The sequence below is a fragment of the Pleurodeles waltl genome, chromosome 12 (assembly GCF_031143425.1).
Source record: "Pleurodeles waltl isolate 20211129_DDA chromosome 12, aPleWal1.hap1.20221129, whole genome shotgun sequence".
NCBI lineage: Eukaryota > Metazoa > Chordata > Amphibia > Caudata > Salamandridae > Pleurodeles > Pleurodeles waltl.
The window spans coordinates 355,155,426-355,179,365 of NC_090451.1; the positions used below are offsets into that span (position 1 = coordinate 355,155,426).

The 23,940-nt window shown below is 44.0% G+C and overlaps 1 protein-coding gene across 1 annotated transcript in view; it reads right to left on the reverse strand.

The window, feature by feature from the left end:
• LOC138267129 (putative ATP-dependent RNA helicase TDRD12) overlaps positions 1-23,940 on the reverse strand; it is a 924,858-nt gene that overhangs the window by 428,701 nt on the left and 472,217 nt on the right. The window contains exon 9 of the mRNA XM_069215983.1: positions 18,730-18,769. Coding sequence (XP_069072084.1) covers positions 18,730-18,769 — 40 coding nt within the window. The remainder of the gene's footprint in view (positions 1-18,729; positions 18,770-23,940) is intronic.

A 23,940-nucleotide genomic window follows, 5' to 3' on the forward strand; every position in this document is an offset into this window, starting at 1 on the left:
TAAAACTTTGTACATCAACATACTTTAGATACTCATGCCTAAAAAAACTCGAAATCAAAATGAAAAAGTACTCTATGGTTCAATAAATGAGAAAGCACCGGAAAATAAGAAAGGAGAAAGCTAAAGAAAGCTAGGCCTTATTTTATCCACCGCAGAAGTACAATAAGGGTGGATAAAGTTTGAAGGACAGTGAAAAAAAAAACAGATTGGTTTCAGTATTTTTATAGCCGTTCTTTCCGTTGCAGGACTACTGGGGAGAGTAGACTGACAAAAAGGAGAAGACAAACTGAGTATCATGGTGAAGACATGTTTGTTAGTTCAAAGAGTTTGTAGAAACATTTAAGTGAAGTGGGGGTTAGCATGAAGAAAGAAAAGTACTGAATAAAACGAGCATTTAAAGAAAAAGGAAGGTTCTGGATTTGCAACAAAAGAACAACAAAACAACCATGCCTCAGAAACTGAATCCTTCTGCATAACAGAAGGACAAAAGTGGACAGGGCAGTGGAAGTAACTACAGTTTGCCAGTCTCTAAAAGAGGCTACACTAACTGGAGAATACGTGCAAGTGTAAACACCATTTAGACATTTAGTCTCTCCTAATAGTTTACAAAGAAGAAATACAAATAGAGGGATACACTGCACAAACTAAAAGCTGTACTATGGTCACATGTATTGATTAACTAGGACATCATTCTTGCCGATGACAATTGCCCATCATCCTTTATAAAGGGACACATCTTAGAGCAGGGTTTCTCAACCTGTTGAGCACCCACTTAACCATTACTGGAATCCACGGACTTTCGACTGAGTCATTGCTGGAAGCCAGATACTCAGGCCTAATCAATGTCAATGGTTTGAATCACAAAATAATAAACACAAATACAATAACAAACATTTGCCAAACAAAGACCTAAATCCTGAAATATGTTATTAAATTCTAAAATATAACACAATTTAAAGGGAATGTTGCAGTTTTTCTAAGTTAAATCGAGGCCACCCATAGTCCATACTATATTAAGTTTGATGCACTTGCACTGCTACCTCGAAGCTGAGGATACCAACTTAACTTTAAGCCTTCAATTTAAATTCCTTCAAATGTACATAATACTTTAAATGTATAATTTTACATTTTGCTTCATGTACACTTTATTAATCTGCTACTTTTTCACTTTTAAGCATTCACAGACCCCCTGAGTAGATGTAGCGGAATCCCAGAAGTCCTTTGACCAACGTTAGGAACAGCTGTCTTAGAGAGCAGTTAACAATGGAAGCATTCCCCTCCTTCGTATCAGCGGAGTCTATGGAAAAAATATTCATATGAGTGGCTTTAAAACAGGCTCTGACGTGGTTTAGAAATCAAGTAAAGAGGGATAAAGACTTCACTTAGAAATCTCTTGCAGAGTGAACTACAGCCGAAGGCTCATTATCCATTAGGTAGAGGTTCTTAAACTGTGGGGCTCGACCCACTTGGTGTCCGTGGCTTTATTTCTTGGGAGCTGTATCTGCGGGGGTGGGGCTCCAGGGCGGCTGTATCTGCGGGGGCTGAGTGAGAGTGGCTCCATATAAATGAAGATGGCTTGGAAACACAACTATTTAGCACATTTTCAAGTTCCCTTCAATTACGTGTAGAAGTTAAAGTGCTTAAAAAACCTGTAATCCTGAGTGCCCTGGGGTAGGATTAGTGAGAGGTGCAACAGGGTCAAAGATGTGGTTAAAAAGAACAAAACATTCTGTAACTGTAGTGCTATTTTCCCCTCCATGCATATCACTATGCACTGCTTATTGCTCCAAATATTACATCAGTCACAACATCTTCTATAACATCACTGCAACATTGGCAATATAATTATTGATGAGAAAACTGTACATGGCGGGGGCGTAAGTTATAGTTGCCTTAGGGCATGAATTAGTTTGCGATAGGTTTAACTATAACTGCCGAATTTCGATGGTTTTGTGTGCGCAAAACCTGAACCTAGCTATAACATCCCAGTAACTTATGGTTTTATTTAGTGAATTTCTAAGGTTTTCTTTAATTCTACTTCCTAACTTTACTGACCCTGTAACCCTTATGTGTGAGAGAGAGAGATAAACATAGTAATTAAACACACAAAAAAAAACAGGAACAATTTTCATAGTTATGACAAACCCAAGCCTGGCCATGCTCAAATGAAGCAGTGCAGTGCAGGACAAAATCCTTCATATGTGAGGGATCTGTAATAGCATGGTTGAGGTCTTGATGTGATTAAATTTACTTTTAATTTTTGAAATTGTTAGTTGGAGAAGGAATGGTGACAGACCTTTTGCCAAGTGGGAGGGGAGGTCAAGAAACATGTATGAAGAGTGTAAGTTTTTATTTTTAAGCAACGTATTCACTACAGGAAGAAGAGGTAGAAACGTTCACTAGGAATGAAGAGGGTAAGATGCAGGTTTTTCTTTAATTGTTTGCGATGAAAGGACATGAGTGTCACTATAGTCAAAATTGCCGCAAAGACTATTAGGACTGAGACCTGTATGCCTCTCTTTAATTCACTATCACAGTACCCCCAACTCAGTTACGCATGGCCCCTCTCTCCTCATCTGCCTATCCTTGACTCCCCTCAACTCCCATCACCAGACGTGTTTGAGACTTTGGACTAACGGGGGAATGGGTAAGGCAAAGCTTACCATGGTTTCAGGAAACTCGGGGGAACCCCTCAGATTAAGTTTTTTATGGCGCCTCTCCACTGCATAATTAAGAGGTGTGTACCATATTAGCTCTACATTTGCACAGTGTGTTAAGGAAAAAAAGTTTGTTGTTTTCATTTCTGTCCCATCAGAGGCGAGCCCGAGGGGTAACATAATAATGCAGCACTACACACTTCTGTAGGCCACAATGTTTGTTAACCCCATAACCGCCTTCTGCTGCGTTTCAAGGAGACATTCCATGTTGCAGAAATTGCTATGCAAAGCCATAAGTCCTGCTAATTGAACAAGGCCATGAAAACACTTCGGACTTCAACTTGCACCGTTAGCAAATGAACAGCAATTGCAGTGCAAATGCAACATCATCACCGGGCACTCTGAGCTAGCCAAGGCAAAAGGAGAGCCCAACGCTTTCAAGTGGCATTTGGGGAATTGAAAGCATATTCCTTACCTAACTACTGGGCATTTCCACCACCTTTAAAAAGTCCACCACCATTTCCTCCTCCAGAGAGCTAGGAGATCTTCATATCTATAGGAATGTTCAAGTCAATAACGTCTCTAAACTCTGATAGGGCTAGCGTCATCTTGCTCCCACTATTTAGATCACTTCTTTTCAGCATCAACTCTGAGGTACCTCAAGGCATGATCCTATTAGCACTACTTTTTAACACCTTCTGCAGCCTGCTCTACAGATCAGCCAGATCCAACCTGCTAGAACATTGTCAATGGCAGTCAAAGCACTCTACAGCTCAAAAGGTCAAGATGTCTTGTCTATCAACTAAACCACTGTCTTAAGGTAGCAGCTAATGAGATCCTTGAGCTATGAGCTACTCGATACTGAAGAATTACCTTAAACTTAACTCTTACAAATGCAGAGATTATAACTTGTGAAGAACTGAATAAGTACTGGCCTTCAACCATGTGACTGTAGGAACTCAGCCCACTACCAATGACACTGCACGAAGCAAGAAGTTGGGAATGATCAAAGACTCCAATCCTTCACTAGCTCACCAAGTGAGCCAAGTCAAAATAAGTGCTCTCTATATCAAGTGAACTCTTCAGTGCATTTTTCATAACCAAAGTTATGCACACAAACTACAGGCTGCCATTACACTTGTCAAATCTCTAGTGAACTACACTAATGAACTCTCTAAGGGCTAAGGAAAACTATGCGATAGGCTGAGCAAGACAACTCCTATACCTTTGCTTATGTGACCTCAATATACCAACTGTCCAAGTGATTCACAGGCTATTCATGTCAAATGTTCTGCCTTCAAGGCACTCTGTGCTGCTCCAGGGCCATCATGATCAACAAACCAACTTTCAGCCAAGTAAAACTAAAAATATTCAGATGGGAACACTCTGCTTGCGAACACCATCACAGCTGGCCATCCCTTAATATATAAAGCATCTTATCAATGGAACCTTCATCAAAAATAAGACACTCAAATTATGTAACTAACTCCTGGCAAAGGAACACTTTTTCAAGACTCCTGGGAAAAAAGCTGATAAGATCTGGCTTGCCTTCAACATATGATTAGGGATTGCACCAACAAACAGAACAGGAGTCCTGTAGTGTGAAAAGGTACTGAGGGCACAGACGTCCTCATCACGCCTACCACAGAACTGAAACCAAATATCTCATAAGGATGATAGGCAAACAATGTACAGAGCTATCTCACTTATCTTCGTTCCAATCCATTCATATTTGCAACTATATACCCACACAGCAAATAAGAGGAGACACTGCCCATCACACAAGATACCAACTCACTACCTATACAGGCCACACTCCCAATCACATTGCACCCAGACAACTCCTGATGAGCTGAAGACATCCTATCTCACACTTACTCCTTACCTTAATGTATTTATTATTTTTAACATAATAAACAGAAATTGTCACACCTGGAAGCTGCTCACATTTGCTCTCATCTAGCAGTTATAATTAAAGAGCAACTTCATGCACTTGGGGATTTCCCTTCTGGGAACAATAGTGGACCAATAATATAATTGCTGGTCAGGGAGTGCCAACTCCTCACGCCCATTATGCGAAGTGTTAGAAACGTAACTGTCTTTTGCTCGGTCTTCCTTTTACAGATTAATATGTATACCAAGAAACAAACTGTTTGAGGTATATATTTGTAATGTAGGAGTAATGCCTGACAAAAGTAACATTTTAAGCAAAATATTAATTTTAATTGATTAATTGATTAATTTGCCCAATTAGGGAGATGGGCAAATGCATCCACTTGGTCAGTAAAACCTTTAAGATGTAATTATATTCAAAGCAGTATCTTATAGTGGGCGCAAAGGGGATACCCAGATGTCGAGCTCTGATGACCACTCAAAGGTCTAGGCCAATAGGTCCCTCAATCCAACCCCCGGCCAATACAAGCTGAATTTCATGAGAATTAAGTTTACAGCCCGATATCTTGCCAAATTGGAGGATTGCTTGTTCAATAATACTCAAAGTGGGATTCATACAGTGTGAAAAAATCAAAACTTCATCTGCAAACACAGCAAGGGGAGATGGGAGAGATGTTGGGATTGCTAGGAATATTGTTCTGTAGATTCCTAATATATGGCTCTATATATATGGCACTAAAAGGTCACCAGAAGTGGACATCCATGTCAGATGCCACGTGTAAAAATTGAATAAGTTTAGGTAAATTCTTATTGTACGAGTATTCGAGCCTTAGGTGCTTGATATATAGCTCAAATCATTTAGACTAATTTCAGGCTAATAAATTATTTTATGAGTTCCCTTAAGAATTTCCATGATACCCTGTTGAATACTTTGTCAGCATCAAGTACAATTATATTTAGTGGTTCTCCTAAAGTGTAAGCTCAATTGATTAATACGGTAGTAAGACTGGTGTGAGATGTGGTACCTCTGTCAGAAATAAACCTGTGCTGCTCAGATGATGTTAACCGATGGATAATTTTGTTAATCAGATTAGCCAAATGTTTAATACAGATCTTTGAGTCAGCATTAAGAAGTGACATAGGACGATATCCATTACATTCCAGGGGGTCCTTGTCTTTTTTTAAATACATTCAGCAACAATGAGGATATTATACTAGTCAGAATCTTGTATATTTTGGCTGGAATGTAATCATAGCCAGGGACCTTTCAGAATGGTAAATCAGCAAAAGTAGTTGTAACTTCTACTGTAAACTTGGCGTCCAGTATTTGATTACGACTAGCATTTATTTTAGGGAACTCAATCACCCTTAAATAATTGTGATTGTCAGTCATTTTGCGACCCGCATCCTCCTGGTATAATTTTGAATAATATCTTTCAAAAAATTGAAAGAATTCCAAAATGCTGGGTACATATCTCCCCTTTTGTACCTTTTATTTGCGTATTTATAGTTTTCTGAGTACCTAACCAGCTTACACATGCAAGCAATTTTCCTGACTTTTCCTTAATTCATAAATGTGAACGCAGGACTGGAAAATCCTCCTATTATATCAGGTAGTTATTAATGCAGTGATTCAACCTTGAAAACTCATTATCTGTTGATACGTTCCTCATGCTAAATCATAGCGAGTTATTATCTGAGCTATGAGAATCTGAATTATTCTATCCAGCAATCTTCTTCCCTGTCTGTTATTTGGCATTTGAGTAATGAAAGATTGAGAAATACCTCTGATAAAGGGTTTTATAGTGTCCCATACTACAAACAGGTAAGTTGATACTTTATATAAATTCCAGAGTTTGCATCTGTAGATATTGCATATAATCAGCTAGGTTGTAGGGATTCCCCCATTCTGTTTGGATGTCATTTCTGAAATCTAGGCAATATTCATATGCTCCTCCTTCTTTCTGGGACACGTTTCCTCTTTTTTTCTCTTCTATTCTGCCGCTTTTCTATTATTTTACCATCCCCCACCCTATCATTTCACACAAGTCTCAGCAAGGGATGTCACAAATGCTCATTCTCCAGGAATTATCTAGCAGTCTCAGAAGGTGGGGAAAAAAATGAAAGACCCCTTCCAGGTGATCTTAAGAGAGAAGCCGCTTAAGGAAGAAACGAGAATGGATACAGCCTAAAACCCTAATAAGGGCTCTCATTTTTTTCATCCTAGTAGCAGTCACCTAGGCTAGGTCCTGGAAAATGGAAAAAAAAAATGCTGCCTAAGAAATAAATCTTTTACTTTCCTTAGCAATGGACAGCATTTTTTAAAGTCTTAGAAATAAGCAATGATGTTACGGGTCTGCCTCCTGATTTAAGTGGGCCACTGACTATGCAATGGAGAGTGAGGGAACAGTTCATTGGTCGCAACTCTTCAGGTAGCCCAGAACATAAATGGAAATAAGACTGGCAACCTAGCAGTTCATTGTTCTGCTCATCCCATATGCTATCCCGCCTTCTTCTGGAACCTCTACAATTCAGAGGTTAGATCCATGGGAGCAATTCTACAAGTATTCATATTTGAATGAGAGATTTCTGATTTGGGCCCCCCGTTTCTTTTCCACCCAAGACAAGGTTCTCTCCAAGCCTGGAATCAGTTTTAATAGTTTTACTAGCATCTACAAATTCAAGTATTTGTTGCGGAACTGAAAGTAGTCTCTGTGTTAAGTTCTCAGCTTTAGGTGATTGGGCTGTTTGATTACTTTTTAACAAACTTCCTTTAGGCTGGTTTTCCACCCGGACTTTGGTGGAAGCCGATGTCAAAGAGCGAGTGGAGTTTCTCTAAGAATCTTCAGTTTCAGAGGTGTTCAGAGTACCCGGAGTGTCTGAGGACATATCTTGTTGCAAATCAAATTCCCTAATATCTTCTATTGCTTCTTTAGACCTCGCAGTAAAGTAATCCAAAATAGAGTACCTATTAAATTGTCCCTTGTCCAGGAGTGTGGGGCACAGCACAAAGGTAGCATATTGTTGACGAATCAGAGTTTAAATCCTCCTGCCTTTTATTGCACATCTATGGATTTATTTCCTGGGCTTCGGCTTTAACCACTATTTACTGGCTTCTCAGATTCCTTATTTCGAGCATCTCAGGGAAATTACTTATGATGGTTAGCCTACGTCTTCCGAGTAGTTGAGGGCTTGTAATCTGTTAAATCTAGTCAATTGACAATCAGTGGAGATCGATGGTAATGGCAAGAGTAGGGGAGATTGTCTCTGTTGACAAACTGGTTTGGCAGCTTCTCCTGGATGTCTAACAAGCCATCAACTGCATTTAGTGGATGGTTGGCTAGGGCGATTGCTGGTTCTGAAAAATTTTCACCTCTGTATTTTTCATTATACTACCGATCCCGTGGCTCTTTGGACCAGCAGAATCAAGTGGGTCTGGTTGTTAGTCTATGCAAAGCTTCACAGCACCTTGTGAAATCTAAATTAAATTACTTTCTGAGCTATATTGAAGAGGAGATGCCATGTTGACAGAATTGGTTACGTTGCTCATAGGGACAGAAGGGGCGTTTTGGCGCTTTCATCCATTATATCTGCAGTGACAGCCATAATAGGCTCGGGGATGAAGACATTGGTGTCAGCTGGTAAGCATGATGTATCCAGGGTAGCATTTCCTGTTATGCTTAAGCTAGCATCACTCCAGTTAGAGCTTTATCTCCATGTAGTTTCTCATCATTAGTAGCAAAGTCAGTGCTGAAACTGCTGGGATTTACCAAAGACATTTCATGCAGAGCTTCAGCTGCTAAGTCTTCCAGTTAACCTTGGGTTTGTTGTAGCACCCTCTGTCCTTGTCACTGCCAATTTGAGAGGTTTCAGACTCTCAATTTTAAACTGCCCAGTGTTTCTATGATTGCTATTTCTACATGTAACACCAGCCATTGTCTACTTTTTTAAACCTTATTTCCTTCCTAGGTCGATCGTACTGAGTACCAATATGGCCTGAAGGCCGGTGCCTAGAAACCTGGTGGTATTGTGGTGAATGTGAGGGACAGAAAAAGCACCACCAGCAGAATGTCTCATGCAGTGGTACGGAAGTGACAAGGAGTAGAAAAAAATGCATTATTATTAGCACTTTCTCATAGCAGACATAGTGGTAGAAAGGACCAGGACCAGTCAAGCCCAGACTTCGACAATCAGCATACATAGTGTAATTCAAATTATTCCCAGTAAATGCTGTATTACCCTTTTGTACACAGGACAGTCTGAATTGCTAGATATGGCTCACCAATAATAGATCCTAAATGAGATGTCAATCAGACTTCAACCAAGTCATGACCTTTTTTCATAGGGGTGTTGGAGCAAAAAGCAACTGCAGCAATCCTCAGGGAGCCAACATTTCAAAGAACTCCTCCATAAATAGCATGCATGGCTTCACTAATTGACGCAGTAAGCTGCCATCACACACCGCATGCTGCCAACCCTTCACACTGTGTAATCTTCTGGTAAACGGCTATGCTGTGCCATTAGCTCAGGCGGGATCTATTAGCGACGAGAGGCCAGCAGCAAATAGAAGGGTAGCATGCGATGCAGGAAAAAGTGAGTGTGTTGAGCACCTTTTTTTGTGAAACAGGTGCCATCTCCTCATTAGTCCTTGCCGCAATTCTTACTGCCGTATCTAGAGATACTTGAGGAAATGATCAAAGTTGCATGCCTGAGGACTGGACGTGCTAATTGTAGGAGCTATTCTAAACTCAGTGCGTTCTTCCTACCAGCCGCCATATCGCTTTACACATAAAAATTGTTAGATATGTAATTCAAACAAATTATTCATGATGTGGGTTGGCCAAGCCAGCTTGTACCTAATGGCTGTTGAGAAAATTTAGTAAAGATACATTCTATACTCTTCCAGTAAAAGATTGATAGAATTTCAAGGCCAAAAACTGATTTGCTAAATAACCACCTTGATAAATAAAAAATGTAAATAGCAAACGTAACTCACAAAGAGGTACCACTGACCTCTGTGTAAGAAATATTTGGTTTTCAAAAAGCCCACCGTACTTCTGAAATGCAACAGGTTTTTCAAATTCTGTTCGCGACAACTGTGAGAAAGTAGCCTCTTTCTAGCCTTGTTACCCCCACTTTTGGCCTGTTTGTGAGTGTATGTCAGGTGTTTTCACTGTCTCACTGGGATCCTGCCAGCCAGGGCCCAGTGCTCATAGTGAAAACCCTATGTTTTCAGTATGTTTGTTATGTGTCACTGGGACCCTGCTAGTCAGGACCCCAGTGCTCATAAGTTTGTGGCCTATATGTATGTGTTCCCTGTGTGGTGCCTAACTGTCTCACTGAGGCTCTGCTAACCAGAACCTCAGTGGTTATGCTCTCTCATTTATTTCAAATTGTCACTAACAGGCTAGTGACAATTTTTACCAATTTACATTGGCTTACTGGAACACCCTTATAATTCCCTAGTATATGGTACTGAGGTACCCAGGGTATTGGGGTTCCAGGAGATCCCTATGGGCTGCAGCATTTCTTTTGCCACCCATAGGGAGCTCTAACAATTCTTACACAGGCCTGCCACTGCAGCCTGAGTGAAATAACGTCCACGTTATTTCACAGCCATTTTACACTGCACTTAAGTAACTTATAAGTCACCTATATGTCTAACCTTTACCTGGTAAAGGTTAGGTGCAAAGTTACTTAGTGTGAGGGCACCCTGGCACTAGCCAAGGTGCCCCCACATTGTTCAGAGCCAATTCCCTGAACTTTGTGAGTGCGGGGACACCATTACACGCGTGCACTACATATAGGTCACTACCTATATGTAGCTTCACAATGGTAACTCCGAATATGGCCATGTAACATGTCTATGATCATGGAATTGCCCCCTCTATGCCATCCTGGCATTGTTGGTACAATTCCATGATCCCAGTGGTCTGTAGCACAGACCCTGGTACTGCCAAACTGCCCTTCCTGGGGTTTCACTGCAGCTGCTGCTGCTGCCAACCCCTCAGACAGGCATCTGCCCTCCTGGGGTCCAGCCAGGCCTGGCCCAGGATGGCAGAACAAAGAACTTCCTCTGAGAGAGGGTGTGACACCCTCTCCCTTTGGAAAATGGTGTGAAGGCAGGGGAGGAGTAGCCTCCCCCAGCCTCTGGAAATGCTTTGTTGGGCACAGAGGTGCCCAATTCTGCATAAGCCAGTCTACACCGGTTCAGGGACCCCTTAGCCCCTGCTCTGGCGCGAAACTGGACAAAGGAAAGGGGAGTGACCACTCCCCTGACCTGCACCTCCCCTGGGAGGTGTCCAGAGCTCCTCCAGTGTGCTCCAGACCTCTGCCATCTTGGAAACAGAGGTGCTGCTGGCACACTGGACTGCTCTGAGTGGCCAGTGCCACCAGGTGACGTCAGAGACTCCTGCTGATAGGCTCCTTCAGGTGTTAGTAGCCTATCCTCTCTCCTAGGTAGCCAAACCCTCTTTTCTGGCTATTTAGGGTCTCTGTCTCTGGGGAAACTTCAGATAACGAATGCAAGAGCTCATCCGAGTTCCTCTGCATCTCTCTCTTCACCTTCTGATAAGGAATCGACTGCTGACCGCGCTGGAAGCCTGCAAACCTGCAACATAGTAGCAAAGACGACTACTGCAACTCTGTAACGCTGATCCTGCCGCCTTCTCGACTGTTTTCCTGCTTGTGCATGCTGTGGGGGTAGTCTGCCTCCTCTCTGCACCAGAAGCTCCGAAGAAATCTCCCGTGGGTCGACGGAATCTTCCCCCTGCAACCGCAGGCACCAAAAAGCTGCATTACTGGTCCCTTGGGTCTCCTCTCAGCACGACGAGCGAGGTCCCTCGAATCCAGCGACTCTGTCCAAGTGACCCCCACAGTCCAGTGACTCTTCAGTCCAAGTTTGGTGGAGGTAAGTCCTTGCCTCACCTCGCTGGGCTGCATTGCTGGGAACCGCGACTTTTGCAGCTACTCCGGCCCCTGTGCACTTCCGGCGGAAATCCTTTGTGCACAGCCAAGCCTGGGTCCACGGCACTCTAACCTGCATTTCACGACTTTCTAAGTTGGTCTCCGGCGACGTGGGACTCCTTTGTGCAACTTCGGCGAGCACCGTTTCACGCATCCTCGTAGTGCCTGTTTCTGGCACTTCTCCGGGTGCTACCTGCTTCAGTGAGGGCTCTTTGTCTTGCTCGACGTCCTCTCTCTCTTCAGGTCCAATTTGCGACCTCCTGGTCCCTCCTGGGCCCCAGCAGCGTCCAAAAACGCCAAACGCACGATTTGCGACTAGCAAGGCTTGTTGGCGTCCTTTCGGCGGGAAAACACTTCTGCACGACTCTCCAAGGCGAGAGGGATCCGTCCACCAAAGGGGAAGTCTCTAGCCCTTTTCGTTCCTGCAGAAACCTCAGCTTCTTCTGTCCAGTAGAAGCTTCTTTGCACCCGCAGCTGGCATTTCCTGGGCATCTGCCCATCTCCGACTTGCTTGTGACTTTTGGACTTGGTCCCCTTGTTCCACTGGTACCCTAGATTGGAAATCCACAGTTGTTGCATTGCTGGTTTGTGTCTTTCCTGCATTATTCCTCTAACACGACTTCTTTGTCCTTAGGGGAACTTTAGTGCACTTTGCACTCACTTTTCAGGGTCTTGGGGAGGGTTATTTTTCTAACTCTCACTATTTTCTAATAGTCCCAGCGACCCTCTACAAGGTCACCTAGGTTTGGGGTCCATTCGTGGTTCACATTCCACTTTTGGAGTATATGGTTTGTGTTGCCCCTATCCCTATGTTTCCCCATTGCATCCTATTGTAACTATACATTGTTTGCACTGTTTTCTAAGACTATACTGCATATTTTTGCTATTGTGTATATATATCTTGTGTATATTTCCTATCCTCTCACTGAGGGTACACTCTAAGATACTTTGGCATATTGTCATAAAAATAAAGTACCTTTATTTTTAGTATAACTGTGTATTGTGTTTTCTTATGATATTGTGCATATGACACTAAGTGGTACTGTAGTAGCTTCACACGTCTCCTAGTTCAGCCTAAGCTGCTCTGCTAAGCTACCATTATCTATCAGCCTAAGCTGCTAGACACCCTATACACTAATAAGGGATAACTGGGCCTGGTGCAAGGTGCAAGTACCCCCTGGTACTCACTACAAGCCAGTCCAGCCTCCTACAACAACCGTGCTTTGACTGGCAGTGTGCACGTTTTAACACCATTGACTGCGGATTACTGGCTGGCTTCAGATCTATTTTTTGGAATGTTCCTGCCATTTTTGGTTCTTTGTTTTCAAGTTTGTTTTGTGGAATGTCAATGTCATTGTAGTGTGTGCTTTTTTTTTGTTTTACTGAATCAAGATCAACATACCACATTTGACTGAGTGACAAAAAGTTCTTGCTTTTTATGCAGGAAGAGATGTACTGCTAATCTGACTGCATACTGATTTCATAAACTTCAGCCTTAAGTGAGAAATATATTTTCAGACTGTTGTATTGAATATTTCATTTGAACAACAAGCTGTGCTTGTCCATTTCTGGGAAAAGATCTAGATCTGACCGATCAGAGAGCATCAGGCATTTTGAAGTACAATGTAACTGCCCATCGTCATTGCTGCTTAATTTAAATCCTGACATATAAAGCAACAGATGTTTGTAGGACCCCCAGTGTCAACATTCTGGAATATATCCAGTGTCAGTTTAAGAGTGATCCAATCACTGCCGTTGCATTTGATATCATACATGTCTGTGAATTCTACAGCTTCAATCTTTAATCGTATTGTACATCTGATAGAGACTTCTAGTTGCAGATTCCTTACCTTAGAATAGATGCCCAAGCAATTGAATCCTCGGAGGTCAGCTGCGAACTATGATCCTACTAGAAAGTCCTGCAGGACCGAACGACTAAAGTAGCCATCCCTACGGACCTGACTGTCCACGCAGTAATGTTTAGTAAACGTGTGCAAGGATGCCCATGTAGCTGCATGGCAGATATCCAGGACAGGAACTCAGTGTTCTAACGCCATGGAAGCAGCAGTTGCTCTGGTGGAATGAGCGTGCAAGCCCTCACTGGGTTGCTTCTTTGCCACAGCGCAGCATATTTTGGTGCAAAGAAGTACCCATTGTGAGATGGTACGTTTTTGCAACGCCCTCCCTTTCTTCGCACCCACATATCCAACAAAGTTGATCGTCGACCCGGAAATCTTTAGTACGATTGAGCTAGAATGCCGATGCTCTTTTTGGATCCAGGCGGCAAAGTCCGTCCTCTTCATGATAAGAATGTGGAGGTGCGTAAAAAGTAGGCAAAGTGATGGACTCGTCTACACGAAAAGGTGTAACGGCTTTGGGAAGGAAGGAAGCCTTCGTGCGTAACACAACTGTGTCAGGGTGGACAGGCAAAAATGGGGGCTTAGAAGATCGAGCCTGAAGCTCACTCACTCTGCAAGCAGAAGTGATGGCAACAAGAAAAAACAGTTTTTAAAGTAATCAGTTGTGCATAAGCTCAAAGAGAGTACACATTAAGTAAGCAAAGGACAAGATTGAGGTCCCTCTGAGGCATGAATTTGGAGTGGGAGGAAACAAATGGGTGAGGCCCTTAAGGAATCTACTAACAGCATGAGACTAAAAAAGTGAAGGCTGTTCAGGCAACCTAAGAAAGGCCAAGATAGCCGATAAATAGCCTTTAAGGGTGCCCAAAGCAGAGCCCTGCTGGGCCAAAGAAAGAATAAACAAAAGAACCTCAGAAAGAGGTGCAGAGAGTGAAATCAACAGATTTGTTGGCACACCATGCCACAAATGTATGCAGACAGCTGTAGGAAGCTGGCTCTGTACATATTATATCAAAATGAGATAGAGTGCACAGAGTCCAGGAGTTCCCCAGAGGCTTGACAGAGGCAAAAACAGATAATACTAATGCTCTATTTGTGGTAGTGTGTCGAGCAGTTAGGTTTAGAAGACGGTAGTGTTAAGCATTTGTTGTACAAACACAACCAATAGAAGAAAAACACTCAATGACTTAACTCCAGGCCAATAGGATTTTATAAAGAAAAATATTATTTTGTTAATTTATTTCTAGAACCCCAAGATTCAGTTTGCAGGTAATGCAATGAAAGTTACTTTGCATAGGTATAATCAGGACTTTGAATGGAATCAACAATGTATAAAGGTTTCTTTAAAATGGCAAAAACCTATTTTAGAAGTGGACACTGCAATTTTCTACAGTTCCTGGGGGAGGAAACGCTAGTACAGTTTTACAGGTAAGTTTTCAACTTACAGTTCCTATCTTCGGGTATTAGGTAGTCCATCGTTGGGGGTTCAAGTTAATCACAAACACCACCACCAACACAAGCTGGTCGGGTGCAGAGGTCAAAGAGGAACCAAATTCACGTGGGCTCCTATGGAGATAGAGGGTACTCGGAATCTAGTCAGCCAGCAGGTAAGTACTTGCGACTCAGAGGGCAGACCAGGGGTGTTCAAAATAGCACTGGAGGGTCCCCAAGTAGGCACCAAACAGCAGCACTAGGACGGCGGGGGGCAGGGTGCAAACAGGGCACCGAGTTTTCAATGCAACTTTATGATGGGACACCACAGGTCACTCTGAGGCTGCAGATGAGGTCCAGGGGGGCTTCTCGGGCAAACCAGCGGCTGGACAGGGAGGAGGGCCGCCTGCTGGTTGATGCTGCACTGGAGGTCAGTTTCTCCAAGGCCAGTGGGCTGCGGTGCAGTGTGTCCTTTAGTCATCGGATATCTTCGTCTGGAACTTGCGGTCAGGGTGTCCTCCGGATTCCTTCTTCAGGCGGCGTCATGGAGCTTTGGAGGGGTCAACCCAGGGTTGGCTCCTGCTCTCAATTGCCTGGGGACCCTTTCTTGCTGGGTGGACCACCTGGATGGGGGCTGTGGGCGTCTGGTGCACAGGGGTCAGGACTCACGCATCTGGAGTGAAGTAGGAGTCCTTAGTTGTAGGTTTCTTTTGGACAGAGCCGCTGTCCTCAGGAGTTCTTGATCCTTTTGGGTGCAGGGTAGTCCTCTGGAGTTGTCAGAGGTCACTGGGCCCGCTGGACGAGTCACTGTTTTTTGCAGGTTCTTGGAAGCAGGAGACAGGGCGGTAGGGCTGTGGTCAAAGCAGTTGTCTTCCTTCTTCTCTACAGGGGGTTTTCACCTTAGCAGTCCTCCTTCTTGCAGGTCGCCAGGAATCTGGTGAGCGGAGTTCAGGGAAGCCCCTAAATACAAGATTATGGGGCATTACAGGGATCAGAGGGCAGTAGCCAATGGCTACTGTCTCTGAGGGTGGCTACACCCTCCTTGTGTGCACTCCCTTTGGGGAGAGGTGTACATTCCTATCCCTATTGGTCCCTGTCCTCCAAACCAAGATGGAGGATTCTGCAGGGAGGGGATCACTTCAGCTCTGGACACCTTAGGGGTGGCCCAGCTGAACTGGTCACTCCTCCTTGTTTTTCTTACTATATAATGATTTATGGCATAAGGCAGAATTTAGTGACGGATTTATACTGATTATGCTATTATACATCATTCATCACGGGGTCTGGCCTTTTCATTATTAAACAGAATAGGGTAGCTAAGTCACAAATTTGGATATGGAAATTTTAAGCTTTCATCCGGAGCTTTGTCTGAGCTGTGTACAGCAAACACTTAGAATGAAGGCCAAAGACTCTCAGGACCAGCAAGGGGAAATTTCTAAGCTTGAGACAACCATGACAAAGCCAGACTCTGACCTCCCCAAAGCACAGGCACAGATCCGAAACAATTCTGATTTTCAGTAAAGGTATGTGGAATAAAAGCCACTTAAATTCAGATGGACACTGATGCCAAGAAGGTTTAGCCAGAAGCTACAAGGGATGGTTTGGGTACTAAAGACTAATTCCATCATGTAATGCTATCAATTAATGAATACCATAAAAACGTTGGAATTATTTTTATTGTACTGTTTAATAACTTATTTCATTGCCGTGGTTATGTTTATTTTTATAGCTTCAACTATTCATATACTCCATGCTAGATTAGGGCATTCATTTTTGATAAAGCCTATTGCATCTCCAGTGCAAATGTTCTGTGTGTGAAAAACCATGGGGAAAGACAGTCTGAACTCAGTAGTAATACAAATCATTATGCAGCCTCGCTGGACTGATAGTTGACCTATATTCACCACCCTCGAGTAAGGTGTGGGAAGTTCCTCGATCTGCCGGATTCCCTGATCGAGTTGGTAAACTAACTAAGGCCGCACTTTGCCAGAGTGTTCAGGGGGTCTAAAACTGGGTTGTATTAGCTGCTGATGGAAGAAAATCATGCTGCTAACATTTATTAATTTGCAAAACTCTTTAAGGATAAAGTGAAGTTTTATTCTTTTTACCCCCAATTCAAGGCAATAAGAGAAATATTAAACTTATTCGCAAATCAATCGTGATTCATTTTGATTACACAGGACTATTGTTTGGGTGAAAACCTCTAATCTTTTCACTGAAGACTGTAATAGCCCATAGCACTCACAAGGATATTCATTCATCCACTCCTTGCAATCTGACAAACAAATTGAAAGTGTGAGGGCAATAGTCTCTACAGTGCTGAACCGAAGCTGCCAGAATGTTGAGCTTATAGAAGAAAAAAAAAAAAAAATTACAATGGCTCAGTTTTATGGCCATGCCAACATACAAAGAGTTTAAACACCTCCTCTTCTAAAGACGCTTCTATCCAGGCCCTATCAGTTCCTTTCTCACCTAACTAGTGACTTTCTCCACTCAAGCAAATTCAATCTCGTCACCGTTAACAGAGACCTTCTCCTCTCCTATTCTTTCAACTCCATCTCATGTCTTAAGTGGACTATTTCAAATGCATTTACACATGATTAATCATACTTCTTTGTCAACGCAGTACTGCCTGGCCTTAATTGTTTTCTTTGGTCATTGATTTCTCGAGCATATGCTCTTCAGAGCCATATATATTCCACATTTAGTATTCCTTTACCCTTCTAAATGTACAATTTTTTTGCAAGATTTTGTATTTTTATTTCATGTGTACTGTATTAATACTGTTTACTTGTAAAATGCTCCAGCATCCTTGGCTATGTTCCCATAATACTCAAAAATATACATGCACCGTCAGGTATTGAAGAAAAGTACAAGGAGAAAACTAGTTCTGGAGCAAGACAAAAGAAACCACGTAGAGTTTGGAAGAGGCAGAGCATCCAAGCAGTCCCTGTTCACCGACCAGTGACGGTATATAGACCATATGTTACACTGTACTTAAAGCTACGTTTACCTCTCAAGTCTTTGGAGACCCTGCACCTACTACTAAGCGGAATAAAAAAAAACACTACCACAACGGTGATTCAATCTCCGGTCCCAGGACCCCATTGAGGTCCGCAGGGGCTACTCAGGATGTCCGCAACAGTTCTACAAAATTAAGTAATATTAAAATGAATTAATTAAAATTCAAAAAGTATATATAATTAAGGACTCAAAATTGAAAATGTGTAAACGTTTTTTATATTTGATTATGAATTAAATTAAAAATATGAGCTTTAGTTTGGTATATACTTGTTAATGTATTTTTGTGTTTTGTTTTGAAGTTCAAATAGAAAATGCTTCAGACGGTGGCCTTCGGATTTAAAAAATGACAGTGGGAATTCTTGGATTCCAGTAATGATTCAGTGTGGGATCACAGAAGTCAAAAGTATAGGAAGTTCTGCACTGCACAATAATATTCAAAGCCCTTTCGGGACACAGGGAGAAACAACATAACTGTCTAAGGATTAAACACCTAAGGCCTTAATTGTTTTATGCTTGCAGGGAAGGTTCAAACCTCTCCCTTCTGAGCACAAGTATAATGTAAATCAGCATTCAAGGCTGTATGCATCCTTTCATATAATCTACATTCATGGGTACATTTGAAGAGTTTGTAGAATTCTCAACATCATGGTACTACAATTATGCTAAGATACAATTCTATGAAGAGTAAAACTAAATTTCAAAACATTTTATAGATCATGCTTGAGCACTTATAAACTGAACCAAATCAGAACCTATGCATTTAATTTCTTTCAGCAGGTGCAATGATGCAGGATTATAAAACCTAAGAAAAACACATGGAAGTCAATGGCAAACAAATCTGGAACACAACAATCTTGAATACAGTACTATGAAAAGTCCATAAATGGGAATTATCTTACCTTTCTTGTTCACTCTCAAGTTGTTTCTTAAACATATGTTCTGTATAAATAGTAGAAAACAGAGTTAAATCAGTTTATAATAACTTATCCTATTTAATGTCATTCTGCATTAATGCACAGATTATCCGATAGAGACTTTTAGTTGCCAATTCTTTACCTTTGAATTTCCCCCAGGGGTCAGTCTAGATTCTGAGATTTTTCACGAGCAGTACACCTGCATGCCATCAGGTGGCATTGGTCGGTTCTGTGTTAGTTATCAGTGTTGTGTGCATGGGATATGATGTTGCGGGATCGATGTAGGTGGCACGCTGACGTCAGTTCTTTTCTTTCTGCATTAGCCAGCGCAGATCCGAAGAGAGCTACCGCTCAGTCACTTTTTGACTGGTATTTCTCAACATTTTGTCAAAGATTTTGAGTGCTGACACTCCTGGTGTGTCAAAATGTTGTCACAATGGGTCAGGTTCAAGCTCTGCAGATCCTGTCATGGGTCAATGTCCATGACGGATACGCACCTCGTGGGCTTGTGGTGTCTGAAGTGTGACCCGAAGTCATGCTCTGCGTGCCAGACCACGAATCTGAAAGCTTCGAGGGATCAGTCGGTAAAGCTCATTGTGGCCCGCACTCGGCGCCGCATTTCGCTCCTGATCTCGATTGAGAGGAAGGTCCCGAGAATAGTCACGGAGCCCACATTTTTCATCGTCCCACTCCAAGTCCTCGGGACAATGGAGGGGTTGGGGGGGAGAGGGTGATGCATAGATCCGTTACAGGACCTGAACCAGTGTCAGCCGAACCACGTCGACCTTAATCAATAGTTCAGACGTAGACATTACGGACGCTGCCCATGTCTACGACTGGCGTCGACCCCATCATTGCCAACTCCATCACAGAGCTGGACCGATGCAGAGTTAGAATTCAACAGGGACCTTGCTCCTTAGGTAGGATCCTGACCCTTATTCTCTTGGACTGAGATACGGTGAGGAATAGGAGAAGTCGCTAAACCCTTTGGAATACCAGCTGGAAGATCCCGTGGACTGGTGGATGGAACTGGGTAAAGCCAGATGAGAGCATCCTATTCAATGGCAGTGACAAGAACAGCCGAGGTCCTGGTCCTCGAGCTGCCTTCTGTGGCAGTCAGGACTAACTTTCTGACAGAGGTGCTTCTGCCTGGGGATTCCACTTCTGAACCCCTTTTTGCCTTTTAATGAAGCCCTCACTGATGTCTCTTGCTGGCAACCTGGTACAAACCCAGCACAGGGGCTCCTGTGAACAGGAAAGTAGCCCACCGCCATAGCACCCCTCCAAATGACCCAATGTTCCTGACAACACCCAAACCCTGAAAGCTTAGATATTAAAGTCTCCATGTCGCCGGGTGCATTCCCTTCTGCACCAATAGATAGGGAATCCAAGAGGCTGGATTAGCTTGGGAAGATGCCTTTTGGGCCAATTACACCCATACTTTATGGGACATGGTTGTGCATGTGCAGCCACAGGTCCCGGAGGAGGGCCGGGCCAGTCACTCTAAAGCTGTTGCTGACGGGAGGGACGCAACTAAGTTCACAATGTGATGTGGGCTGGATACGACTATCACTAGGCAGATCGGTTGCATCAACAGTGACCTTGAGGCCCAACGCCTGGTTCAGGACGTCTGACTTTTCAGGGGATGTCCAATCCACCTTTATGGACATGCCCTTTGATGGCACCTGTCTCTATGGAGACAAAGCAGACTCGGCGCTCAAGTGCTTTAAGGTGTCCCCAGATACAGCCAGATCCTTGGGCCTCTCAGCAGCTCCACCTCCCATTCAGTCTGATATTTGCTCCTTTCCTGGCTAGAGAACGGGAACCCAACCACGTCCATTCCGCTCCAGCCTCCCTGCAGTGCATGCTTCCCAGCCTCTGCATGGCTGGGGATATGGGATCCCAATGTCCTCGTGGATCAGGGAGCCAGCAGTCAAGTCAGTCCACCGCCCCCCATCTGCATCAGCCTCCATACCTTCCTAGTCTGACTCTTCCCCACCAGGGTCCAGCCAGAGGCAGGATTCGACATCACCTGCTCCCAGGGCAATCAATCACATCAGACAGGTGTGTTTTGCAAACAGTCTGAAGGGGCTACTCCCTCCCCTTCAAGACTACCCATCCATCCATGCCACCATCCTAAGATCAGATGACTGAGAATCATCTGGCACTTCTCCATGAGGTGGTTACAGATCTTTTGGCCAAGGGATCCATAAAGAGGGCCCCAGTGCCAGAAGAGGTTGTGGTTGTTATTCCCGCTACTTTCTGGTGCCCCAAAAGGATGAGGGTCTCCGCCCTACCCTAGCCCTTCAGTTCCTCAATTGCTTCCTCAGGAAGGAATGGTTCAAAATGCTCACTCTGGCTCAGGTTCTATCTGCCCTGGACCCCAAGACTGGATTGTAGCGTTGGACTTGCAGGACGCTTATTTCCATATTCCAAACCTGTCTGCCCTCAGATGTTACTTGCTGTTCACGGTGAGCCATGAGCAGTTTCAGATCAACGTCCTCCCCTTTGGCCTTAGCAGCGCCCGTTATGTGTTCACCAAGCTGACGGCAGTGGTCTCAGCTCATCTTCGCAGGTTAGGGGTTTCAGTCCTCCCCTACTTAGACTGGCTGTTGAAGGGTGGCTCGCCGCAGGCTGTAGTCTTCCACCTCCAGACTACGGCACACCTCTTTTCACTATTAATGTGCCAAAGTCACCCCTGACTGCCTTTCAGACACTCCCCTTCATTGGAGCGGTTCTGGACACAGTGCAGTTTTGGGATTATTCGGGCTATGATACAGATGTTTCAACCTCTAGCTTGGATTTTGGTAGGGATGACAGAAGCAGCTGAGACTCATGGCCTCCTGAATCCTGCTAGTGAACACATGCCAGATGGCATATGCTGGCTCTGCAGTGGGACCGGAAGTTCCAGTGGGTGCAGCCTCAGGGGATTCTCTTCAACATGGCCCAGTTATCTGAGGGAACTGCTCAAGATCTGCACTGGTGGCTCTAGGACTGCGAATGGGTCAGAGGCAGATCCCTCCTCCTTTCCCCAACCAGATCTGACAGTAGTGATAGATGCGTCACTCCCTGGATGGGGTGGCCACATAGAAGAGGTGGAGATCAGAGGTGTCAGGTCTCTTGCTGAATCCGTGCTCCATATCAATCTTTTGGAGCACAGGGCACTCGGACTGGCATTGAAGGCTTTCATATATTTTTTTTCCTCTCTAAGTAGTGCAGGCATTCACAGACACCACCACCACGAGGTACTGCAACGGACGAGGTGGGGTCATGGATCCTTTGTCAGAAGGCTATGCGTCTCTAGAGATGGCTGGCACACCAAGGCATTTCCCTGGTGGGGCAACACCTGGCAGGCTCTTTGAACAGCAGAGCGAACAAACTCAGCTAACAATGCCTGGTCAATCACGAATGCCATTTCCATCGAGAGGGGGCGCAAGGTCTCTTTCAGCAGTAAAGAGAGCCTTGGCTAGATCAGTTTGCCTCTGCAGAGAACGAGCAATGGCAGGAGTTTTGCACACTGCAATTTCCAAGGCAGCACTCACTCGGCGATGCTTTTCACCTCAAGTGGAACTCAGGCCTCCTGTACCCCTTTCTGCCAATGCCACTTCTTCCCAGAGTTCTCATTAAGATCAAGATCGACCGGGCCCAAGTAATACTAGTGGTTCCAAACTGGGCATGAAGAGTCTGGTATCCCGAGCTATTGAGCATGGCCATCAGTCCTGCCCCTTCGTGAAGATCTTCTGAGGTGGCAGCAGCAGGGAGAGTTCTGAACCTGTCCAGGCTTTGCCTTCTTGCACAGGGATTGAGCAGCAGCAGCTAAGAGCTTTTGACCTTCCACCCAAAGTCCATCGTTAACTTGGCAGCTAGGCGTCCCTCCACCCAAAATATGCCTGTCGATGGAACAAATTTGTGGCACGGTGTACAGACAAGTCTGTTGACCACCCACACACCCACCCCACCCTCTCTCTTTCTGAGGTCATCCTGTTTATACTTTCTTTGGCCCAGCAGGGCTCTACTTTGAGCATCCTCAAAGGTTATTTGTCAGCTATCTCTGCATTTCTGAGATTACCTGACCAAACATATTTGTATAAGTCTCATATAGTTAGTAAATTCCTTAAGGGTTATACCCATATATTTCCTCCAGCACTATTCATAATGCTGCAATGGGATTTGAATTTGATTCTTACCTTCTTGATCTATGCTCCTTTTGAACAGCTCCATAATTGTCCTCTCAAGCTTCTGACGTTGAAAAAACAGACTACCTTGTGGCCATTACATCTGTCCGCGGGTTGAGTGAGCGGCAGGCTTTGTCATTTAAGCCACCCTACCTTTCCACTAACCCTGATGAAGTGGTGCTTCACATCAGGGTTTCCTTTCTGCCAAAGTCGTCATGCCCTTTCATGTAGGCCAATCCATCACCTTGCCTTCTTTTTATGCACCCCCTCATCCTTCTAAAGAGATGGAGAGACTCCACTGCCTGGACCCCAAAAAGAGTTTTAGAGTTTCACCTTGATCATACTAAAGAGTTCCGGCTGGATGATCAACTCTTTGTTGAGTATGTGGGTGCAAGAAAGGTTGGACAGTGCAGAAGAGAAGCATCTCTACTTGGGCAACTCTCTGCATTAAAATGTGCTACGCCTTGGCTAAAAAGCAACCCCAGAGGGTTTGCGCGCTCACTCTAACAGAGCGACAGCTGCAACCAATGCGTTAGCATGCAGAGTTCCAGTCCTGGAGATCTGAAAGGGAGCAACTTGGGCTTCACTGTACACATTCAGCAAACACTACTGCCAGGACAGTCAGGTCAGAAAGGGCGGGTACTTTGCCCCTTTATTCGTCCAGGAATTCCTAGTACGATCTTGCTTTGCAGACCCATCTCAGGGGATCATATTACTTGGGTAAGGAATCTGCATCTAGAAGTCTATCAGATGAACAAGTCACTTATCTTTGCTAATGCCTTATCAGGTAGAGACATTCTAGTTGCAGATTCCTCACCGACCCACCCATCCTCCCTACTCTCAAAAATGATTTCTGGAGACAGAGATTTCCCTTTAAGGGCCCTAGTTTAGACGCACCATTGGTCAGTGTTCTTCATGGCTCCGCACTTCTGGCATGAAAAGTAGTGATTAAAAACTGGCGTTAGCGCACCAGCATGACACCTATACAGGTCCCACAACATCATATCTAGCACACGACGCC